Below are 20,638 nucleotides of genomic sequence, written 5' to 3' on the forward strand. Positions count from 1 at the left end.
TCTGTAAAATGTTGGCACTGGAGACCTTAATGCTCCCTGATAGTTTCACAACTAATTCACTTAACACACACACACACACACACACACACATTACCCACAGTGACAGAGGGACAGAGTGACATCAGAGTATGATAGTTTTTTAATTTTCTATCATCCATATAGTGTTGTATAGTCATGAAACTATGCATATTTCCTCAGAATGACTTGTCTTCTATGTGTAAATTTTTTTTAAGTGTTTAGAAGCTGCACTTAAAAAAATAAAAGACATTTACTGGTTACTTTTTTACTAATATTTTAAAAAATCACCACGACAAAACCATTCAAGCCATTCAAAATTCATCCGCACCTGTACTGTAAGATACATTCTTTAAACTGGTAAAAAGAGGATGTGGTGCTGATCCTTCAAGTCACTCAAAACGTATCTGTCCATAAAGCCTATAAAGAATTATTCTTAATATACAGTTCACAATACTTCAGCTTGTTATTCTAATTAAGTGAATGTCATTTTATCAGTAAAATACATAAAATTCATATTATTTTCTTTGAAAGATTTCTATAAATGATTTAAATCATACTTGTTTCTACAATAATTATTTAAAAGTAATCCTATAGCTCCATCTGGTGGCCATTATTGGTACTAAGAATTGCAAGCTTGATTTATATGTTATGATAGTTTTAAATTTATGTTGGCTCTTGAAAATGATAAAGCTATGAAACTTACTGTGCTTCCTTCAAATGATGACTTCTACGTATATAAAAAATTATGAAGAGTTGGAATTAAATATTTTAAAGATATAGTAAAATTACTATTGTATTTTTTTATGTTACTTTAATAAATCGCTATGGCCACACCATTTAAGGTATCCTAAACCCATTCGCAATTTAACATCTTCAGTATATGGCTTCATGTTAAAACAGTTTGGTGTGAACTACTTGTGTCTTCTTGGAGGAGAATGAATTCATTTACAGGCTGAGTTTATCATAAATCCACAATAACATTTATGAGTTCTGTATCAATCAGTGTTGTTGTTTGTTTATTTTTTATTTATTTTTTTCATAGGAAGATAACTGACCCTCTACTCTCCTTTTTAATAAATGTGCTTATAAACCAAGAACAAGCTATTTATAGCTGTATTTATAAACTGCTTACTATTGACTATTAATATTGGGACAAGGCTTTATGAAGCATGAACTGACTATTACTAATGAGTGCAGTTATTATAAAGTGTTATCAATGCATTTGCTAATCTTAACAAATTAGACATTATTTTACAGTGTTATCAAATCCCTTAAATGATTTGTAAGTGTTTTGTAATGATTTTATTGACCTAAAAGCATTTGTGAAAGTTCTGCTTGCATTAGAGCTTAGTCTTGATCTGTGAGCTGAACAGATTTACTGTTACATCCATGAGATTATGTAAATTCAAATAAATATCATGTCACAGGATATCAGAGGTCAGTATCAAATTAGTTTGAAATTATTATTTGCAGCACAAATAAGGTTTTTTAGGATTTTTAAAAATCCCTAAAACTGTCAGAAAAGGATAAGGCCTAAGATTTCTATGTGAGTGGCTAAATTTGTTTGTTTTATAACTATAATGCATAAACTATGAAACTATACAAAATGTATAAAAAAGTACAAGTTATTCTTTTCCAATGTTTTTAATTTATTTAATTTTTTTTTTTTTTTTTTTTTTTTTTGGATTTACATTTTAAAAAATTAGCCTACGGCGATCATTCTAAACATCTTGAATAAAACCTGTCAATATTTATTATAGACCACTATAACTGTGTATAATCTAACAAACGAGTTTATTATGAAAATAAAAGCGTGTACACCAGATAACTTGGACGATAAAGAAATTGCTAACAATAGTATAATAGAGCATGTTTTAGGTTTTTAGGCGTTTAGATGCAGAAATGGACAAATCAAATGTAAAATAAAATGTAATTGATTTAATTAAATATAGATTAAGTCTTGTTAGAGCAAAATAATAAATAAATACGTACACACATTAAAAAAGCAGCCAAGATGAATGAGTTTAATTTTTTTATATAGATTAAAATTGAAGACAGAAGCAGCTGGTATATGCGGTCACTTAATATTAAAATCCAGTTGATCCACTTCAGATTTAATTCTCAACAGTTTATGTTCACGTGGCTGTTTTCGTTTATATTAGCCAAGCTATTATGTGTTTTGAAATAATCTTGTCCGTGATGTGTTCGTTCTTACGACGAAAGGCAGAATCCTGCAGCTCGAGAGATACATGTTATTCTGCCAGTCGCGCTTTCAAATAGTCTTGCACACTTAAACTGGTCACAAACACCTGCATTTAGCTCGTTTCATGACTTTGACAACCTATGACAAGTATTTCAAATTCCAGAGCATGCGCTTTTTACATAACTCTAAATAGCTGACTTCCTGTTGCGTGGAGCCTATGACATGCAATACGAAAGTTGTTCGGCACGATGAGATCTATATGTGTACTGAGTTTCATATGAATATGTGCAAGTATGTGTGAGCTATACATCAACATTTCTGACTGTGTTCCAGGGGGCGCCGTAGAGCCACTGTGCCACGCCCGGGTCCCAGCTTCTGCAGGCTCCTAAAGGCCACAGATTCCAAAGTGTGCGCAAATTTTCAAGAGTTTTTGAGTATGTTAAGGACCCCAAAAGCCCCCACAACTTTGACGAAAAATTTGAATACTAAACCCTAAATAGCCAACTTCCTGTTGGGCGGAGCTATTTATGGCAATCATTTATTTTAAAAAGCTCTTAAACAAGAATAAATTCGTTTGTTTTGAGCTCTGAGACACTGTGCGCGCTGATCGGAGGCAGTGATTTCAGTAGGCAGCCGCAAATATTTCATTTTCACACAAACAGTTCAAAAACATCTTAATTTAGCTATTGGTGTGCTCTAATTGGTGAATTGTGTGATATCGCTGCAATACTTTATTTTTAATAGCTATAAAACAAGAATAAACTCGTTTTTTCTGAGCTCATCATTCCACACGCTCCTGCTCAGAGCGGTGATTCATCTCTCGTGTTTCTCACGTATCACTGACCACACATCAATTATTAATGAGCCCTGACCTGATAATAATCATATATGTTGGTTTAGCTTGTCACTGTGAATTAAATCCAAGTATTTATTTGTATTTTAACCGATTTAAAATCGAAACCAAAAGACAGTCTCCTCCCTTTTTTAGTCCGGTAACTGAACCTGTAGGGGCGCTATTTCTGTCAGACAATGGAAGTCTAAGCACACACACTCAAACAGATGGACAGAGTGAGATGAGATGTCTGACAGTTTTTTAATTTTCTGTTATCCATACAGTGTTGTAAAGTCATGAAACTATGCATATTTCCTCAGAATGACTTTTTCATCTGTATGAAAAAATTATTTGACGTGTTTGGAAGCTGCAATTTAAAAATACAATAATGATTCCCTTTGTAAGGTCATTTCAAAAAATCACCACGGCAAAACCATTCAAGCTATCCAAAATCCATTCACAATTTAAGTTCCTATCAGAAATACTGATGGGTGTTCAGAGTTTTGTGAAATTGTAAGTATGTTATTTGCCTCAAAATCACCTGAGAAGTATTCTAGTTTGACATGTTGCCACGGCAACAATTTTTTAGATATCAATATCCCCCTTGCAGATTTATATCGGCTGTGTTTTAACATTATTCTGATGAAGTTTGAAGCAAATCAAGTAATAATAAGATGCTGAATTCAAATCATTTTGAAAATGACACACTTCCTTCTGCCAGTTGGTGGCGCTATAACTTTGACTCCTAATAGTCACATATATGCGATCGACATCATACAACGAATAATCTGATGAAGTTTGATTAAAATCAGGAAATGTATGTGGATGGTATTAGACACTTCCTGTTTCTCATTTCTCGCCATAATTTCAACGCCTCGCCACGAGCAAACCGTTCGAGATATCAAAAATCCCCTGGCAATTTTTCATCCCCAGTGTCTTGAGATCATGTTGACCGAGTTTGGCGGCAATCGAGCAAAAAACCTATGACAAGTATTTCAAATTCCAGAGCATGCGCTTTTTACATAACTCTAAATAGCTGACTTCCTGTTGCGTGGAGCCTATGACATGCAATACGAAAGTTGTTCGGCACGATGAGATCTATATGTGTACTGAGTTTCATATGAATATGTGCAAGTATGTGTGAGCTATACATCAACATTTCTGACTGTGTTCCAGGGGGCGCCGTAGAGCCACTGTGCCACGCCCGGGTCCCAGCTTCTGCAGGCTCCTAAAGGCCACAGATTCCAAAGTGTGCGCAAATTTTCAAGAGTTTTTGAGTATGTTAAGGACCCCAAAAGCCCCCACAACTTTGACGAAAAATTTGAATACTAAACCCTAAATAGCCAACTTCCTGTTGGGCGGAGCCTATGATATGCAATACAAAAGTTGTTTGGATTGATGAGATTTATATGTGTACCGAGTTTCATACGTCTACGAGCAAGAATGTATGATATATGGCCCTCCATATTCCAGGGGGCGCTGTAGAGCCCCTGTGCCACGCCCGTGTATCAGTCTCTGCCCGGCCCTAATGGCCGCAGGTTCCAATCTGTGTGTCAATTTTCAAGACTTTTTAAGCATGTTAAGGGCCCCAAAAGCCCCCGAGACGTTGGAAAAAAAAAATAATAATAATAATAATAATAATAATAATAATAATAATAATAAAAAATAATCCTAAGGAAAACAATAGGCCTCTCGCCCTTTGGGCTTGAGCCCTAATAATAATAAAAAACAAAGCAGATACAAGAGGGTCCTCGCACCTCGGTGCTCGGGCCCTAATTAAAGCTGCAAGCAGCGATGAACGGGCCCTCGCACCCGGGCTCACCGGCAGCGAGTGGCTTTAGTTAATAGGTGAACGGTGAAAAATATGCGTTTAAACTCATAAATATAAGTAGAATATATCAATGTTTATTCCATATATGTGCCAATCTTCCTGTTGCCAGCAGGTGGCGCTATTATTATAGTGGAATATTGAACTTCAGATGTGTTCAGGGCAGGACTTTTGTCGAACATGTGAGGTTTGGGGAGGATTGGACATTTTATGCCTGAGTTACAACAACATCCTCTTTCATGGCAAAACATCGAAATTTGTCAGGCCGCCGTGGACACGCCCTTTAACGAAACCTCAAGATCTTCGCAATTTAAGATCGCAAAAGGCTTTAGATTACACTGACCAAGTTTGGTGTTGATCTGAATAAATCTCTAGGAGGAGTTTGTTAAAGTCCAACCCCTGAAAATTGCCAAAATAACACTAATTTTGCAGAGAAAATTCTAAATAACTGACTTCCTGTTGGGATCCGGATTTCGTACCAAGAGACTTTTTCATAGATATTGGTGTGTTACATGTGTGTACCGATTTTTGTACATGTACGTGAAACATAGCTCGAGGCGCACTCCGTTTAAAGTGTATACGCACTCCGTTGAAAGTGTATAGGTGGCGCTATCGAGCCATTTTCCCACACTCGATGGAATATTGGCCTTCAGATCTGTTTAGGCCAGGACCCTTATCACACATGTGAAGTTTGGGCAAAATCGGACATTTTATGCATGAGTTATAACATCTTTTATTCCCATGGCGAGACATCGAACTTCATCACGGCGCCATGGACACACCTTTTAACAAAAACTCAAGATCTTCACAACTAAACATCACACAGGTCTTTAGATTAGACTGACCACAAAAAAGACATTGATGTCATAAAATTTCTAGGAGTAGTTTGTCGCAGTGTAAAATATGTAACTTCCTGTTGCCAATAGGTGGCGCTATGACTATAACTCAATATTGGCATGTAGATCTGTTCAGGTCAAGAGTCTTATCCAACATGTGAAGTTTAGGGCAGATTGGACATTGTATGTCTGAGTTACAGCAACTTCCTTTTTCATGGCGAAATATCGAAATTTGTCAGGCTGCCATGGACCCGACCTTCAACGAAACCTCAAGTCCTTCGCAATTTATTATCGCAAAGGGCTTTAGATTACACTGACCAAGTTTGGTGTTGATCTGAATAAATCTCTAGGAGGAGTTCGTTAAAGTACAACCCCTGAAAAGGGCAAAAACAACACCAATTTTGAAGGGAAAATTCAAAATAACTGACTTCCTGTTGGGATCCGGATTTCGTACCAAGAGACTTTTTTGTAGGTATTGGAGTGTTACATGTGTGTACCAATTTTTGTACATGTACGTGAAACATAGCTCGAGGCGCACTCCGTTGAAAGTGTATAGGTGGCGCTATAGAGCCATTCTGCCACACCCGGTGGAATATTGGCCTTCAGATCTGTTCAGGTCAGGACTCTTATCACACATGTGAAGTTTGGGGAAGATCGGACATTTTATGCCTGAGTTATAACATCTTTTATTCCCATGGCGAGACATCGAACTTCGTCGCGGCGCCATGAACAAGCCTTTTAACGAAAACTCAAGATCTTCACAACTGAACATCGCACAGGCCTTTAGATTAGACTGACCACAAAAAAGACATTGATGTCATAAAATTTCTAGGAGTAGTTCGTCGCAGCGTAAAATATGTCACTTCCTGTTGCCAATAGGTGGCGCTATGACTATAACTGAATATGGGCATGTCAATCTGTTCAGGTTCGGAGTCTCATCAAACATGTGAAGTTTGGGGCAGATTGGACATTGTATGTGTGAGTTATAGCAACTTCATTTTTCATGGCGAATCATCGAAATTCGCCAGGCCGCCACGGACACGCCCTTCAACGAAAACTCAAGATCTTCGCAATTTAACATCGCAAAGGCCTTTAGATTAGGCATACCAAATTTGGTGTTGATTTGAAGAACTCTCTAGGAGGAGTTCGTTAAATACAACACATGGAAATGACCAAAATTACACAAAATATTCTCATAATATTAAAAATAACCGACTTCCTGTTGGGTTTAGAATTTCGCTCCAAGAGTCTTTTTTGTAGGTATTGGTGTGTTACATATGTGTGCCAATTTTCGTGCATGTAGGTGAAACATAGCTGGAAGGCTGTTGATTTTCTTGGTATAGGTGGCGCTGTCGAGCCATTTTGCCACACCCTCTTCTGAATCCTATATCAGACGAAAATTTTCACCAGGTTTGACGCGTGTGCAAAGTTTCATGACTTTTTGAGCATGTTAAAGCCCTCAAAAATGCGATTCATTCGGGAGAAGAAGAAGAAGAATAATAATAATAATAAAAAACAAAGCAGATACAAGAGGGTCCTCGCACCTCGGTGCTCGGGCCCTAATAAAAAACAAAGCAGATACAAGAGGGTCCTCGCACCTCGGTGCTCGGGCCCTAAATATTGTTGGTTCTGTGACAGATTGCTGTGGATGAACCTTTGGATACAATTATCCGCTAAATGCATAAATGTCAGTGTAAAATGTATTAAAAGGTCTCGTACCTTTACAGCCCTGGTGTGCTGTACCTTCTTGGTCCTTCCATTTGATTGCACGAACGTTACCTTGCCATTCGCCTTCGACATAACTGCCAGGTGCTTCTGAATAAACATGCAAAACCAATTTTATGATTGGCGGACCACATGCTTCTGAGCAGTTGCTATCATGCTTAATCACTGACTTGAACTAACAGAGTCCTATTGTGTTTAAAAGGCAACCATATGCTTGATCATTGTGTTCGGACTTACCCTTCATGTGATTTAGAGTCACCCAGTAATGCTCATCAGGGCTGAAGGTGTCTCTAGACCACTCCAGCAAGTCTTTGGCCAACTTGTCTGTGAGGACAAACTCCACAAACGGTCTCGTCAAGGAGTAATAAGCAGTCCCGAAGTAAATTGTTAGGTTGTGAGGAGGTGGTCCCTTCTTTTGACCCTTGCCTTTTGGTGCAACATGGGTGCCTTTTACCTCCTCGTACTGAAACTCAGTCCTGTGCTTCATAGTGGGTGGCTGCTTGATTCCCGGCGTAATGTTCCTGTCTTTCCATTCGGGTCCTTGCATGTATCGGACTAGCTCCAGGTTGGTCTGGATTGGGAAGTCCTGGCCGCACAGATTTATAACTCTTTTCCATTTTGTTGGAGACTTCACCAGGTCCTTCATGCAGTTGATATCAGCCTGCAGACGGGAGAAGCCAGCGTAAGTCACGTTTACATTGACGGACACCACAAAGACGTTCGGGAAGCACCCAACTAGGTTTCGGATGCTTGTCTTGTATTCTCCCGCCGCTTTAGCGTCTATGTGAATGCAGTACACATTCTGCGGAGCGTAAATGGCTCTCAGTAGCCGCACAAAAGTTTCCAGCTCTTTGTGGATGGTGATTATGAAAGCCAAAGGGAAGTCTTCTTCTTCTTTGCTCAATGGCTCCATGATAAAGTGCAGATCTGACTGCAATAGAGTGCAGTTTGCGTCCGGTTTGGTCTCATAGCTGAAGTTCTTATGGTCTTTTTGCTGCCATGTAAACCCGGGGGTCGCAGGTGGTAGTATGTCACAGCTTTCGGGTGCTGGTGTGGTTTGGCTGCTCCAGTCAGTGAATGGAAGAGAGATTTTGGGTATTTTTGCGTTCAGGTAGATGGCAGAACATATTAAGACGCAGACTACAAGGCAGACGAGAAAACTGCACTTGGTGTTCTCAAGCTGGACCATAATAGTCCAGCATCTGAAAAGCAGCTATAGACCTCCTGAAACAGAGAAGATAAGGAAAAAAAATAAGAGATAAACTTATCTCAACATGGTGAATTACTCAAATATACATTCCCCTTTCTGTCAATAATTAAATAAGCATATCAGCCATTTACAGAGACTAAGCTTGATAATGTATTTGATGATAAAGAAGTCTGTTATGCTCATCACAGCTGCATTTTTTTGATTAAAAATACAGTAAAAACAGTAATAATCTGAAATATTTTTACAATTTAAATTAGGTGTTTTTTATGTGAATATATTGTAAAATGTAATTTATTCCTGTGATGCACAGCTAAATTTTCAGCATAATTACTCCACTCTTCAGTGTCACATGATCTTCAGAAATCATTCTGATATTCTGATTTGCTGCTCAAGAAACATTTCTGATTATTATCAATGTTGAAAACAGTTGTGCTGCTTCATATATTGGTGAAAACTTGTTTTTTTATGAATCGAAGGGTTAAAAGAACAGCTTTTATTTGTAACATACATGTGTTTACTGTCTTTACTGGCACTTTTGATTAATTAAATGCATCATTGATCAATAAAAATATTAATTTCTTTCAAAAAGAAAATATATATTTGTAAACTTTTCAGTTTAAATAATACACATTTTAATAACATTTGTTATTAAATAATTTCTATGCTTTAAAACACAAGTCACATTTATTTATTTATTTTTGGTAATCAATATCACACAATCATTAATTAGACATTAAGTGTAACACTTTACAATAAGTATTAACAGTAGTTAATGCATTAGATATCATGGACTAGTAATTTAATTTAACTAGTAATAGTAGTACATTCAAAATGCAATGTATTAATTTAATTTATACAAATATAATGTTACTAATATATAGAAGTTAACTTAAACTAGTATTAATGAGTGCTGTAAAGGTATTGTTAATTATTTTATTTTAGCTCATTTCAAACTTCTAGATGTTTAAAATACTCAATAAAATGATCAATAATACAAAGGTGGCTCATGTCATTACATTAAACTCCAGAGCAGTTTTAGAGCACATGTTTTGGGTGGCTCCATCTTAGCTGTGTTGTGAAATCATGGACAGAAGTTATCATATCACTACATGCATAGATAAACATCTGCAGTATTTTTGTACGGGGTGTTTCCGTTACTCAGGAGCATTTTTTGACTTTCATAATGACGCATTATGGTGTGGTCCCTATCAGTGATGCGCGGGTTGATCCAAAATTAGCAGGTGCCTACGGTCGCCCGCGGTTATGAGTAAATCCAAAAATATTTTTAATGCTATTCGGGTCGTGGTCGGTCGGGTCCTTTGAAATAAAAATGCCAATTTAACCTTTGTCATTTATATAGTACTAGACACATTTTTGAAATACATAGGCCTACACTTTATTGGCTGAATAACTGGCATGAAGCTGACGCACGAGCTCAGTCTGCATGTAGAGATGGAGGCGGCAAAGAAGACTGCATGGTGAGCAACGGCGCTGTTTTTGGAAAAAACGTGATTTTGACGACTTCATTAAGTTTTGTTTTATAGAAAACTCTTTTTAAGAGATTTTCGTTTTGTATAAATTGCATCTTAATTTTGATCAATGTTTTATCAATCAGTTGCCCGTATTTAATAAATAAGAAGCAAATATATAGCCTAGCAGACAATGTAATAAGGCGCTAGCACGATCACTTGCATTGCATTTGAACTCAGCGTGTGCCTCAGATTTGAGAAATATAGGCTATATATTACAGAAAGCTTGAAATCTCTTCTTTTAAACGAAAATATTCAAACCAAAATAAATGGGCTACTCTCTGATGATGTAATCCATATGAAATGTGCATTTCTTATAATTTGTTATAATTCTTGATAAAATTATAATATATTAAGGTTGTTTTTTTTTTTTTTTTTTTGCCTAGTTAGCTTTGCCTACGTTCCTATGGCCCAATGACGCTATGATGAGCATTTGCTGCTTTTAAAAAATGCGGGTCAGGTGCAATATTTTATAAAAAAAAATTTGCGGTCCGAGTTGCGGGCGGGTTAGTTGAAAACGTTGGGCGGGTGCGTGTTATTAATACATTGACCCGCGCATCACTGGTCCCTATCACCGTTTGCCTTCCCATCTCTATAAGGCTACAAACGTCTTTTCCCACCTGGATGTAACTCTGTTGTGTCACTCTTTTCTAAGCGTAGCAACCCTTGGGTTTCCTTTTAATTGCACCCCATAGAGATGTGTTCACTGCTGGAGGTCCCAGTTGCTGGACACAAATGAGCTTTGCAGATCAGTTTTAACACAAGTCGTTTAATGAACCCTCAGAGATTTATAAAACATGCTGACATTGTCACCTTAAAGAATGAAAAGCACACACTGTTCTATATAATAATAATAATATGTGACCTGTTATTTATTGTTTGGCTCGAGTTGTCAAGTTGCAGTTAAATGTGATTTGCATATCCTGTGCAATGAAGCTCACCTCGTTTGTCTCTAGCACACGCACATACACACACACACACACACACACACACACACACACACACGTGCCATATGCACGGGGAAATGACATGTTTAGAATCGATTCCATTTAGTAATAAACCTGTGCTACTTTTACCACAGTGGAAAATTGTACATCAAGGATTTTTCTAAAATGCAGAAAACGTAATATTCCTCAGATAACATCATCACCATATAAAGATATAATGAGCACAATGCATTTTCATACTTGTGTGTGACCTGTGCCATGTATGCCAGATCTCACATGTGATCATCTGTGTTACACAATGGTAAAGGCAGCTATTTTCCCATTGTAATACATTTTTTCATGAAGCAAAGTAAATGACTGTTTCATGGCTAGTAGAAAATCTGACTTCATTTAAAACCCTGTGCATGTTGAATAGAAAACCTCCTGAGCTTTAGTGCATATGCTTTCATTGGTGATGAAATCTCAGTGCCATTACATAGGTCTGTGTTGAAAAAGAGATTCATTTCTGTAGTCGTTAGCTAGCAAATGAACTTCTAAAACACCTGCTAAAATAACAAATGTGTCAAACATCAGGCTTCAAAAGCAACAGATTAGTAACGAAACATTGCCCTGATGGAGGAAATATTGTTTCAACTCTTTTTCTACTAAGAGTCGATAACCAGCCTTCTTTAAACATTTTACATGGTTTTGGTTTTCTGAAGTGCATCAGGCGCAGCTCAATAAATCCCTGAGTCAGAGTGTGCTTACCTTTCAGCTCAAGCCGGTCCCTCTCCAGTAAATGAGCAATGGGGTTAAACATTCACAAACGCACTGACATCCACATGACCTCTGTCTAAACGGCTCCTCCGTCGAGCGCTGGCTATCAGTGCGTCTGCCTTTCTGTGAGAGAGTGAAACTGCTGTGAGCTTGTTGTTGCTGTAATGACCTCCCTCCCACGACTGGGACTTAGCTGCTTGAGAACAGGAGGAGCATGAGAGGTGAAAAATGATTGGTCCAGTTCATGCTGTAATGTGCACCTCTTTTGCTCTTGGTCGTTCATCTTTAGCACAATGTCTAACCAGTTCCGTAACCTATTGTACTCATCAGAACTGGTTAGATGTTTTCGCATGGTTTCAGGTTTGCTTTTGACAATAGCACTGGGGAATTTAATTTGTAAATGAATACTTGCCAATTCTCTCATTCTTTTGTCATGTTTTATGCTATTTGCATTTTGAGTGTGAATAAGGTCAAGCTTCAGTAATAATACAAAGGCTAAAAATGTAGCAGGTCATGTTTAGCAAGTTACATTTTTAATGTTCAGTAATGCGCAATCAGGAATTGGTGCACAATATGATCAGGAATTTGGGAATTGGTTAATAACTGATTCAGTTTCAAAACAAATAGGTGTTGTCATGCATTAAATAAAAATTCTGACTTCATGTAATCACCTTAGAATGTGTCAAAATCCATGAACAGTATCTTTATGTATATAACAGACCAAAAATTTACATTTTTATTGCAAATATTATTTTTAAATATGCTATAATGTGCATTGAAGAAATTGTGCACAATCAGATCAGAAGTGTGCATTAAGGAGTCTGTTTTGATTTCAAATTGACTCGATTATATTTTTAAACAAATAGTTGCTATATTGCATAAAAATGACAATTTGTCATCATTTAGTCATTTATTTTGATCATTCACATTTGGAATGTGAACAAGGAAATTTAGTTTAATGTGAATAGACCTAAAATTGAGATATATGTAGTTTTTGTTTTTTAATAATGTGCATCATAAGATCTAAAATGTGTTATTTGAGTTACAGTTAGCATTTTAATATGGTTTCAGTTTACAGTTGACTAATAGTGGTCCTTTCCTGTTAACGAATGGCTTTCATCATTTGCAGTTTGAATGTGAACAAAGACAGTCAAGCTTCAAAAATAACAAAATAAGCTTGGTAAAAATAACTACTTTAACAGTCCACAAAAATGCAGTTTTTGCAAGCAACAGACAAGAAAGTTATTTTTTTATTGCAATCTTTTTTTTATTTTTAAATCATGTGCATTAAGAAAATTGTGCATTTTGATTTCATGTTAACCTCAAAGCATCAACCAGATTTGTTAATTTTTGCTTAGTAGATGCTGCAGATTTGTTTCTCTGCCTGCTTTGCAGATAAATATGATTGCAGATGCATCAGCTCCTTGTTTCTTCCCACTTGAGCGCAGAGATTGAAGGGAACTTGCTGAGCCTGAGGGACGGGGGTCTGTGTTTGCTGATGAGCGAGAGAGATTAGTGCTCTTGTGTACGCAGGATAATAGCTGCTGCTGAATGCCTGACATTTGTGTGTGTGTGTTTGGCTTTCAGTAAACTTCATCATCGTTGCAACATTTTTTCTGCTTTCCAGGCTAAGCCGTCATTCCCGCTTTATAACCTGTTTTGTGATGCATTAACAATTATCTGGTTTGTGCACTTTGCTTTCAGATAGTTTTTTAGTTAATTGGTAATTTACTATTTTCTGACATTTTAACAAAGCTCTGATTTATTTGTTTTACAATTGTGGTCACATCATATTTCCCATACTTAAAATTAAATTAAATTAAAAATTACGTTTATGCATTTAGCAGACGCTTTTATCCAAAATGACTTACAGTGCATTCAGGCTATCAATCTTTACCTATCATGTCCTACCATACTTGCATTGTGTGTTATCATAGATTTGATGACTTTGCAACACATTTAATTAAATTTTGAAGCATAAAAACATACTCTAATAATACTTTAACATATTTACTACATATTTACTCATATAAAATGTTTTTTTTTTTTTTTTTTTGTAGTAATGTGCTAATATATTAGCAATTTCTTTCTGATTTTTTTAATTTGTAAGGTTTTTTTACTTAATTTTTTTTTTTTTCAGTGTAGTGTGGACTAGTCATAATTGAGTCTAAACTTAACTAGTAGTATACATTTTTTCAAACTTGGTAAAGACATATAGGTTACATCTGCTTCCAGTGAAGCTGTATTATCTCAAGCCTTGTTTAATCTTATGGACGGGCGTTTAAAAGAAAAAAATTTGCATTTCGAATATTTGGGTTCATAAAAAATGAATCTTCAAATATCCAATTATTTAAACGAGGTTTCATGAGAAAGACATTTTTTTTAAAACATAATTTTTGACACAATTTCTGAGCAATATTATCAGGCTACATTCACAACAAGCTTATTAATTATTTGTGTTTTATGTGTTTTTTTTTCCATTTGAAAACATTAAACAATGTCCACACAAAAACATTTTTCACAGGAAAAAAGCATTCAGCACAGAGCGAATGGAAAACGTGTATAAAGCATGTACATATACACTTGAGTCGGCATATGGTTATCGTGTTTGTATTGTTTCACATGTTCTACACGCATGTACATCAACAAGAATGGGTGGAAGTCGGCTCCCTGTGCATTTGTGTGTTTAGCCAGCTGAAAGCGCTTCTGAAAATGCTTGCATATGAATAATAACTTATCCTTTCTCGTTCAGACGTAGTACTGTAAGATGATGGGTCAATCATGAATGATTTGTTTATTGCATCTGTTAGTTGAATTATCTTTGACTGACTTGTTCAGAATATGATCAAGATTGTGTAGATGTGTTCGGGGAATTCGGCTGTTCAAAGTAACATTTAAAGCCAGTTGAATGAAATGACTTTGTTCTTGTGTTTTTTTTTTTATATATATATATATATATAGTGTGGAGATCCTTTCCAAGAAGACGACCTTGTGATGCTGAATGGGACTAAAGAGGAGGTGGAGAAGCTACAGAGGGCCATGGAGGGGCGCCGGTCAAAGGCTAAAACTGCAAAAGTAAACCGATGTCTTGCTGGTGTAGAATTGCAAAGTCTTTGAGATGTGGGATGGAAGCTAAGAATGAAAACTCAACTACCAGTTGAAGAAAAGTCCTTTACCGTAATTTATAAGAGATGACAAAATTAATGTGCACCCTGACCTTACTGATTAAGCAAAAAGACGCTTTCACTTCCTTTCTTTCTTTCTTTCTTTCTTTCAGTTCCACGTTATTTTATTTCATGTGATTCCAGACGTTTTTCACAACACATTTCATGTAAGGCTTTTCTTTTTTCTTTTTTTTTTTGGCAGAAATCAAAGAAGAGCAAAGATACTAAAGTCTCCAAGGCGCAGGATTCAGCAGGTACAGTAACATTTAAGATTTGCATTATAAATCACATGAAAGTTTCTGAACAGTGAGTATTTCTTGTGACATGCTTCATCCGTAGCTTCAGCACTGGTTCACCCAGGAATGAAAACTGCGTGTCATTTACTCACCCTAATATCATTCCAAGCCCTTGGTTATTTCCTCTGTGGAACACAGATAGAGAACAGAGACAGGAGCTTTGTCAAAGCTGTCAAACTTCTGTTGTGTCACAAAGAGTCAAAAAGATTGAATGCCACCAACTCTCTGTGATGTAAGATATTGAAGAATGCAAAGCTTTTATTGTGAGCCTTACAGACCAGTTTAATTTAGTATAATTTATGCACTTTGTATTCATATTATGAATAAGCTTTTAGGTTTAGATGTTTTTTTTTCTTTATCAATTTTATTAGTTTGTTTTGCCATTGATTATTTTATTATTATTATTATTTATTGATTTTTTTTTTCAATCTGATATTTCTGTTTTATTTTATTTCAGCTTCATTTCAACTAACACAAATATTTGTAAAGGTTTAGTTAACAAAACCGTGAAAAAATTGTGAAAGAGAGGAAGATTTTCGGGGAATAATGACTCATTTTGCTCTGTTCTTGACAGAAAAACTGACTTGCCTTATAACTGACTGGAGATATAGTGCACGAGCATATGAGCTGCTTTTGAGATGCTGTCTGATCCATTTTAAAGCTTGTTATACAGCACTTCAGTTCTGTTTTAAATCTCAGTTCATTGTTTGAGCTGTTGAGTCTCTAAAGAGAGATTAGGAGGCTTTTTCTAGGTAGAAGAATGTTTAGTTTAGCCTTACAGACGTGATTCCTGTGGGTGGGTGTTTCTGTATGTTTCCATATGCACATATTGTGTCACCCAAGTTGTACTTTTCCAGTAGAAGCTTCATTTGTCTTTTAATAATGTTTTCAAACATACACATTAAGTTACGAAAACATTCTCTGAACGTTCAAAATGTAACGTGAATCTAAATTTTCAAATGTTACTTTTAAATGTTCAATGAACGTTCTAAAAAAAGTAACATTTAAAAAAGTGTTACATGTATGTCCAGCTGAAATGTTTCAAGATAGAAATAACATTCTGTTCTTAAGAAGGTTGTACCGGCTTTACCGGCATTTCATCAACACAACTTTGTTAAAAGATTACAAGTGTCTTTAGAAAGACAAGAGAAACAAGTAGACGTGCATATCGAACAGTGTTAGATTATAAAGAACTCATAATTAAAGATGTTACCGATTCACAAGTGTGTAGCTTGACCAATATAAAGCTTGTGATGAAAGTCTGCTTTTTGAGTCAGACACTAGACAAGACACTATGAAAATGTTGAATATAGTTTACACGTACACAAAAATCCCCCAAAAAAGCCCCATAGAAAGTGCATTGAAGTGTGTCAGGTAGAAATGTTCCGTTTTGTGTAGAAATGACGGACAGGCGTTATCAGTTCAGGACTAAATGTCAATATTCACTGAAGTTTGAATCTACCCTTTTAGTATTGCTTCAGTATGAATCAGGCTAAAGTAAAGTTGACATGTGATCATCCGTGAGATAATGACAGATCAGCTGATGTGACATAGTTCATTCAAAACTGACAGAACACACTGACATAATACAAATTGAATTAAAACCTGATTTTGTCATCAGATTTCTTGCATCTACAGCAGTGATTCTCAGTGGTCAGCTATAATCCGTTTAAAGGAAAATAAAGCGTTTCTGGGTTTTTGCTGTATTTGAAGTGCTCCTCTGAAGACTGTCAGGTAGCTCCCAGAAATGGAGAAACCGCACTGACTGCATTCAGTGCAGTTCATACATGTGCTGTGCCATGGTTCATGTTTGCTTTCTGATTGTACATTAACTAATGAGCTGTTAAACATTACATGATATGAGCTGGATTGTCAATAAGCTTTTGTAAATTCATATACACTTATTTTGAAATGGTTATGCATTTTTTGAACATTTAATGTGAGCTGCATGTAGAAATAATTCAAACGAAATGTTTAAAAATAAAAATAAAAACTTTATTTAAAAAATTATTACAGACTATATAGACATTAACAACTTCAATTTTAAAATGAGTATGATACAAAAAAAATTTTTTTAAATATCAATAAAAACTTCAATAGTCTCTCAGTGATCGTAAAGTAAATAACACCGGTTTGAACTTCTCAATGATGGTTGAACAACTAATTGTAATACTTTATTAAAATAGTAAAACTCATAAATATTGTCTTCCTTTTCTCTAGTAACGGCAGGAAGCTGTGACGCCTCAGAGACTAAACTGACATCACTGAATGGAGAAAGCAGCAGTGATTCAGGTATCCCAGCATGCCAGAGTACAGGAGGGCTAGGTTTACATGTGGAATTGAACTATATGTGAATGTTTTTGAGAGCACAATCATATCAGTGTTTTTTTCTTTCATAAATTCAAGTGGTTGCGATGTATTTCGTAATTTTGTAAAAAAGGGAAACTGCTCTGGAAATATGATGCAATTTCAAAGAGAAGTGTATTGCTGCATGGTCAGGTCATGTGAAACAGACATTGCATACTAGTTCACACACTGTTTTAAAATGGTAGGCTCGATGCATACTGTGCACTGTGTGGTCAGCAGTTTATTGTAGTATTTCATTGCGACAGAAGATGGCAGCAGATGTCTTCAGTGTCACATGATTTTCAGAAATCATTCTGATATACTGATTTACTGCTCAAGAAACTTTTCTGATTATTATTGTCGTGCTACTGAATATTTTTTTAAGAAGCTGTGTTTATTCAGGATTAATTGAGAACAATTTACTTGAAACAGAAGTATTTTACTGTTATTTTCAAAGCTTGAATGGCAGTACATTTAAATATAATATGCATTTAAGTACACATCATGCAAATGTGAAAGCATAAGTCCTCAATAATATCAGCTTGAAAAATATAACACAAAATCTCTTACTGGCCATCACTATCTGCAAGCCACACGAGATATTAACAAGCAAATGAATTTCCCCCAATGTCATGTCATTTAAGGACATTGTTGGGCTTCTCTGTTGTCTTGTTCTGAAAAAAACAAAAGTTTATAATACTTTAAAATAATATTATAAACATGTGCAATGACATATTAAGAGGACATTCGTACAGAACTGTGAATAAGGGTCAGTGTAACATCACATCCTGAAGGGGTAAAGGAATAGTTTAGCCAAACATTTTAATTAACTGTAAATGTACTCACACTCAGGCCATCCGAGATGAAGAGGAGTTTGTTTCTTCATCAGATCTGGAGAAATGTAGCATTGCATCAGTGTCTCATCAATGGATGCTCTGCAGTGAATGGGTGCCGTCAGAATGAGAGTCCAAACAGCTGATAAAAACATCACAATAATCCACAGCACTCCAGTCCATTAACATCTGGAAAAGATCAAAGCTGTGTGTTTGTGAGAAACAAATCCATCATTAAGACGTCTAGTTCATAATCCATAATAATGCTTCATTCATTGAAAAAGTCCATCTCCTCTTGTCTCTAACATCAAAATCCAGCCACATTTTTGTTTGAACCGGTTTTTGGACAGTTTTGGCTTGTAAACGGTGCTTGAGCTGTGCAGATTTATCTCCTGATTCAGACCAGATGACTTTTTCAGTGGAATAAGCAGTATTATGTATTATTTTTATCAGCTGTCTGGACTCTCATTCTGATGGCACCCATTCACTGATGAGGATCCTATGATGCACTGCTGCATTGCTCCAAATCTGCTCCGATGAAGAAACGAACTCATCGGTTTTCACAAAATGTAAAATTTTGGTTAAACCATTCCTTTAAGAATGGATGTTAAAGATCAGTCTGCTCCAGGAGAAGTCATGCATCCAGTTCAATCACTCCAGTGTCTTTTTTTATTTTTTTTCGCAGCTCCAGGACCATCTACATCCGGAGAGAGCTCTAAGACATTAAAGGCCCCCCTGGGACCCGTCATTGGCAGTAAGAGATCAATCCAGGACATGAAGGACAAATCTGAAACCTTCAAGTCACTCTTCACTTCCCACAGCTCGGCCAAACGTACTAAAGACCAGATATCCAACTGGGTCACACACACGCCTTACCACTTTTGAGTGCGTTCCTCTTAGTGAAGCTCGCTCTGTAGTGGTCTAGCTTTGGAGGAGCAAAATTGATGCATCGTATTAACCTTTTTCTTTTTCAACATTGCATCCTTTATAAGATTATCTTAATTTAGGTGCATGCATAAGAGTTCAGTAAACTCATGTTGGCTTGAGTGATACAATTTTGGACTGGATTGTATGATTTATTAAGGTTTAAACATGAGCTGTATTGCAGTAAAAACATTTTAATGCTGATATCTTTGTATGTTGTAATTATTGTGCGTTTCACAGTATTCATAGAAATAGCTACAGTAGTTATACAGTGTGCTTTTAAACATGCATTATTTGTGAACACAGTAAAAGTCCGACCTGGGAGAAATCCCGCACTGTTGTTGGATGTGTTAGTAATAATCATCAATACTGCTTTTGTCCACAGGGCGGCAGTAGATGTCTATGAATAAGCGCTGCCTCAGTCTAACAGTATTAGATCTGATGTAGTTATCCGTTTCCTGACTTTTCGCAGTCTGTTATGTTCATCTGACAGGTGCATAAATAAAATCCAGACTCTACAGTTTCTTTTATGTGTCTTAATTCCTGAGTGCGTGAGAAAGCATGAGAAATGCATGCTTGAAATGTCAAACTTGAATTACTCACTGAATCAGAATTGTGTGCTACATGTTTTGTGGGACATGAAATCCCAGTCAAGGAGGTTCATTCTTATTAGACTTGCTTTGTCTAATACGTTTTACTTAAAATATTTTAACTATTGCATGTGAAATTAAATCCCCCAGATTTTGTTACGTTTTTCCCCAGATCCTTTTTCCTGTAGGTCTGTCACTAAATATATTCCACCGTCATTGAAAACATGGAAAGAGCAGGCACAGTCTCTCTTAAATGAAAATGAATTATTGGATAAGTCTAAATGTGTGTGAATTCTTTAGATCATCCTGATTTTTAATGACTATATGGACGTTTCTTTAATTGAATGCGTGCTGTTGTAATCGCGTGCTGCTCCACAGAGCTGATGTGATGACTAATCATCCTCATCGATCGGAATGCTGCGGCCCCCGTTCAGGTGTTTTTGAGTGTACGCGCATGCGCGCTCTCTGCGCTGCGCATCCAGGTGTATGAGCGGCGGGAGCGCGTGATGCGAACATTCGCTGCTTCACAGAGGAACCGAACAGTTAAAGCAGATGTCGATGCTGGAGAGGCTGGGACTGGCGGGTACGTTTTATTCGATTT

General features: G+C 36.4%; 2 protein-coding genes across 3 annotated transcripts; one reads left to right on the forward strand and one right to left on the reverse strand.

Moving 5' to 3' along the window:
- Positions 1–7,304: 7,304 nt before the first annotated feature.
- On the reverse strand, positions 7,305–12,258 carry LOC113050205 (beta-1,3-galactosyl-O-glycosyl-glycoprotein beta-1,6-N-acetylglucosaminyltransferase 7-like). The gene is made up of 3 exons (XM_026212967.1): positions 11,876–12,258; positions 7,680–8,666; positions 7,305–7,532 (listed from the first exon to the last, which is right to left on the reverse strand). The coding sequence occupies exons 2-3, from the start codon at positions 8,629–8,631 to the stop codon at positions 7,384–7,386; spliced, it is 1,101 nt and encodes a 366-aa protein (XP_026068752.1). The 5' UTR covers positions 8,632–8,666; positions 11,876–12,258; the 3' UTR covers positions 7,305–7,383.
- A 1,768-nt stretch (positions 12,259–14,026) lies between these two features.
- LOC113050206 (protein RTF2 homolog) lies at positions 14,027–19,971 on the forward strand. Of its 2 annotated transcripts, none has more exons than XM_026212968.1 (4): positions 14,027–14,959; positions 15,251–15,302; positions 17,565–17,636; positions 19,209–19,971. In XM_026212968.1, the coding sequence occupies exons 1-4, from the start codon at positions 14,879–14,881 to the stop codon at positions 19,406–19,408; spliced, it is 405 nt and encodes a 134-aa protein (XP_026068753.1). In that variant the 5' UTR covers positions 14,027–14,878; the 3' UTR covers positions 19,409–19,971. The 2 variants fall into 2 exon arrangements, with proteins under 2 accessions (XP_026068753.1, XP_026068754.1); XM_026212969.1 differs by having other exon boundaries at positions 14,030–14,959; positions 19,215–19,971.
- The last annotated feature ends 667 nt before the right edge of the window (positions 19,972–20,638 follow it).

The sequence above is a fragment of the Carassius auratus genome, chromosome 31 (genome assembly GCF_003368295.1).
Source record: "Carassius auratus strain Wakin chromosome 31, ASM336829v1, whole genome shotgun sequence".
Taxonomy (NCBI): domain Eukaryota; kingdom Metazoa; phylum Chordata; class Actinopteri; order Cypriniformes; family Cyprinidae; genus Carassius; species Carassius auratus.

Excerpts from the sequence above, each read along its gene's own strand:
- LOC113050205 (XM_026212967.1), bottom strand. The coding sequence starts at position 8,631 with ATGGTCCAGCTTGAGAACACCAAGTGCAGTTTTCTCGTCTGCCTTGTA. Across the intron at positions 7,533-7,679 it reads GACTCTAAATCACATGAAGG|AAGCACCTGGCAGTTATGTC; the intron begins GTAAGTCCGAAC and ends ATGTTTATTCAG.
- LOC113050206 (XM_026212968.1), top strand. The coding sequence starts at position 14,879 with ATGCTGAATGGGACTAAAGAGGAGGTGGAGAAGCTACAGAGGGCCATG. Across the intron at positions 14,960-15,250 it reads CAAAGGCTAAAACTGCAAAA|AAATCAAAGAAGAGCAAAGA; the intron begins GTAAACCGATGT and ends TTTTTTTGGCAG. Across the intron at positions 17,637-19,208 it reads AGAAAGCAGCAGTGATTCAG|CTCCAGGACCATCTACATCC; the intron begins GTATCCCAGCAT and ends TTTTTTTCGCAG.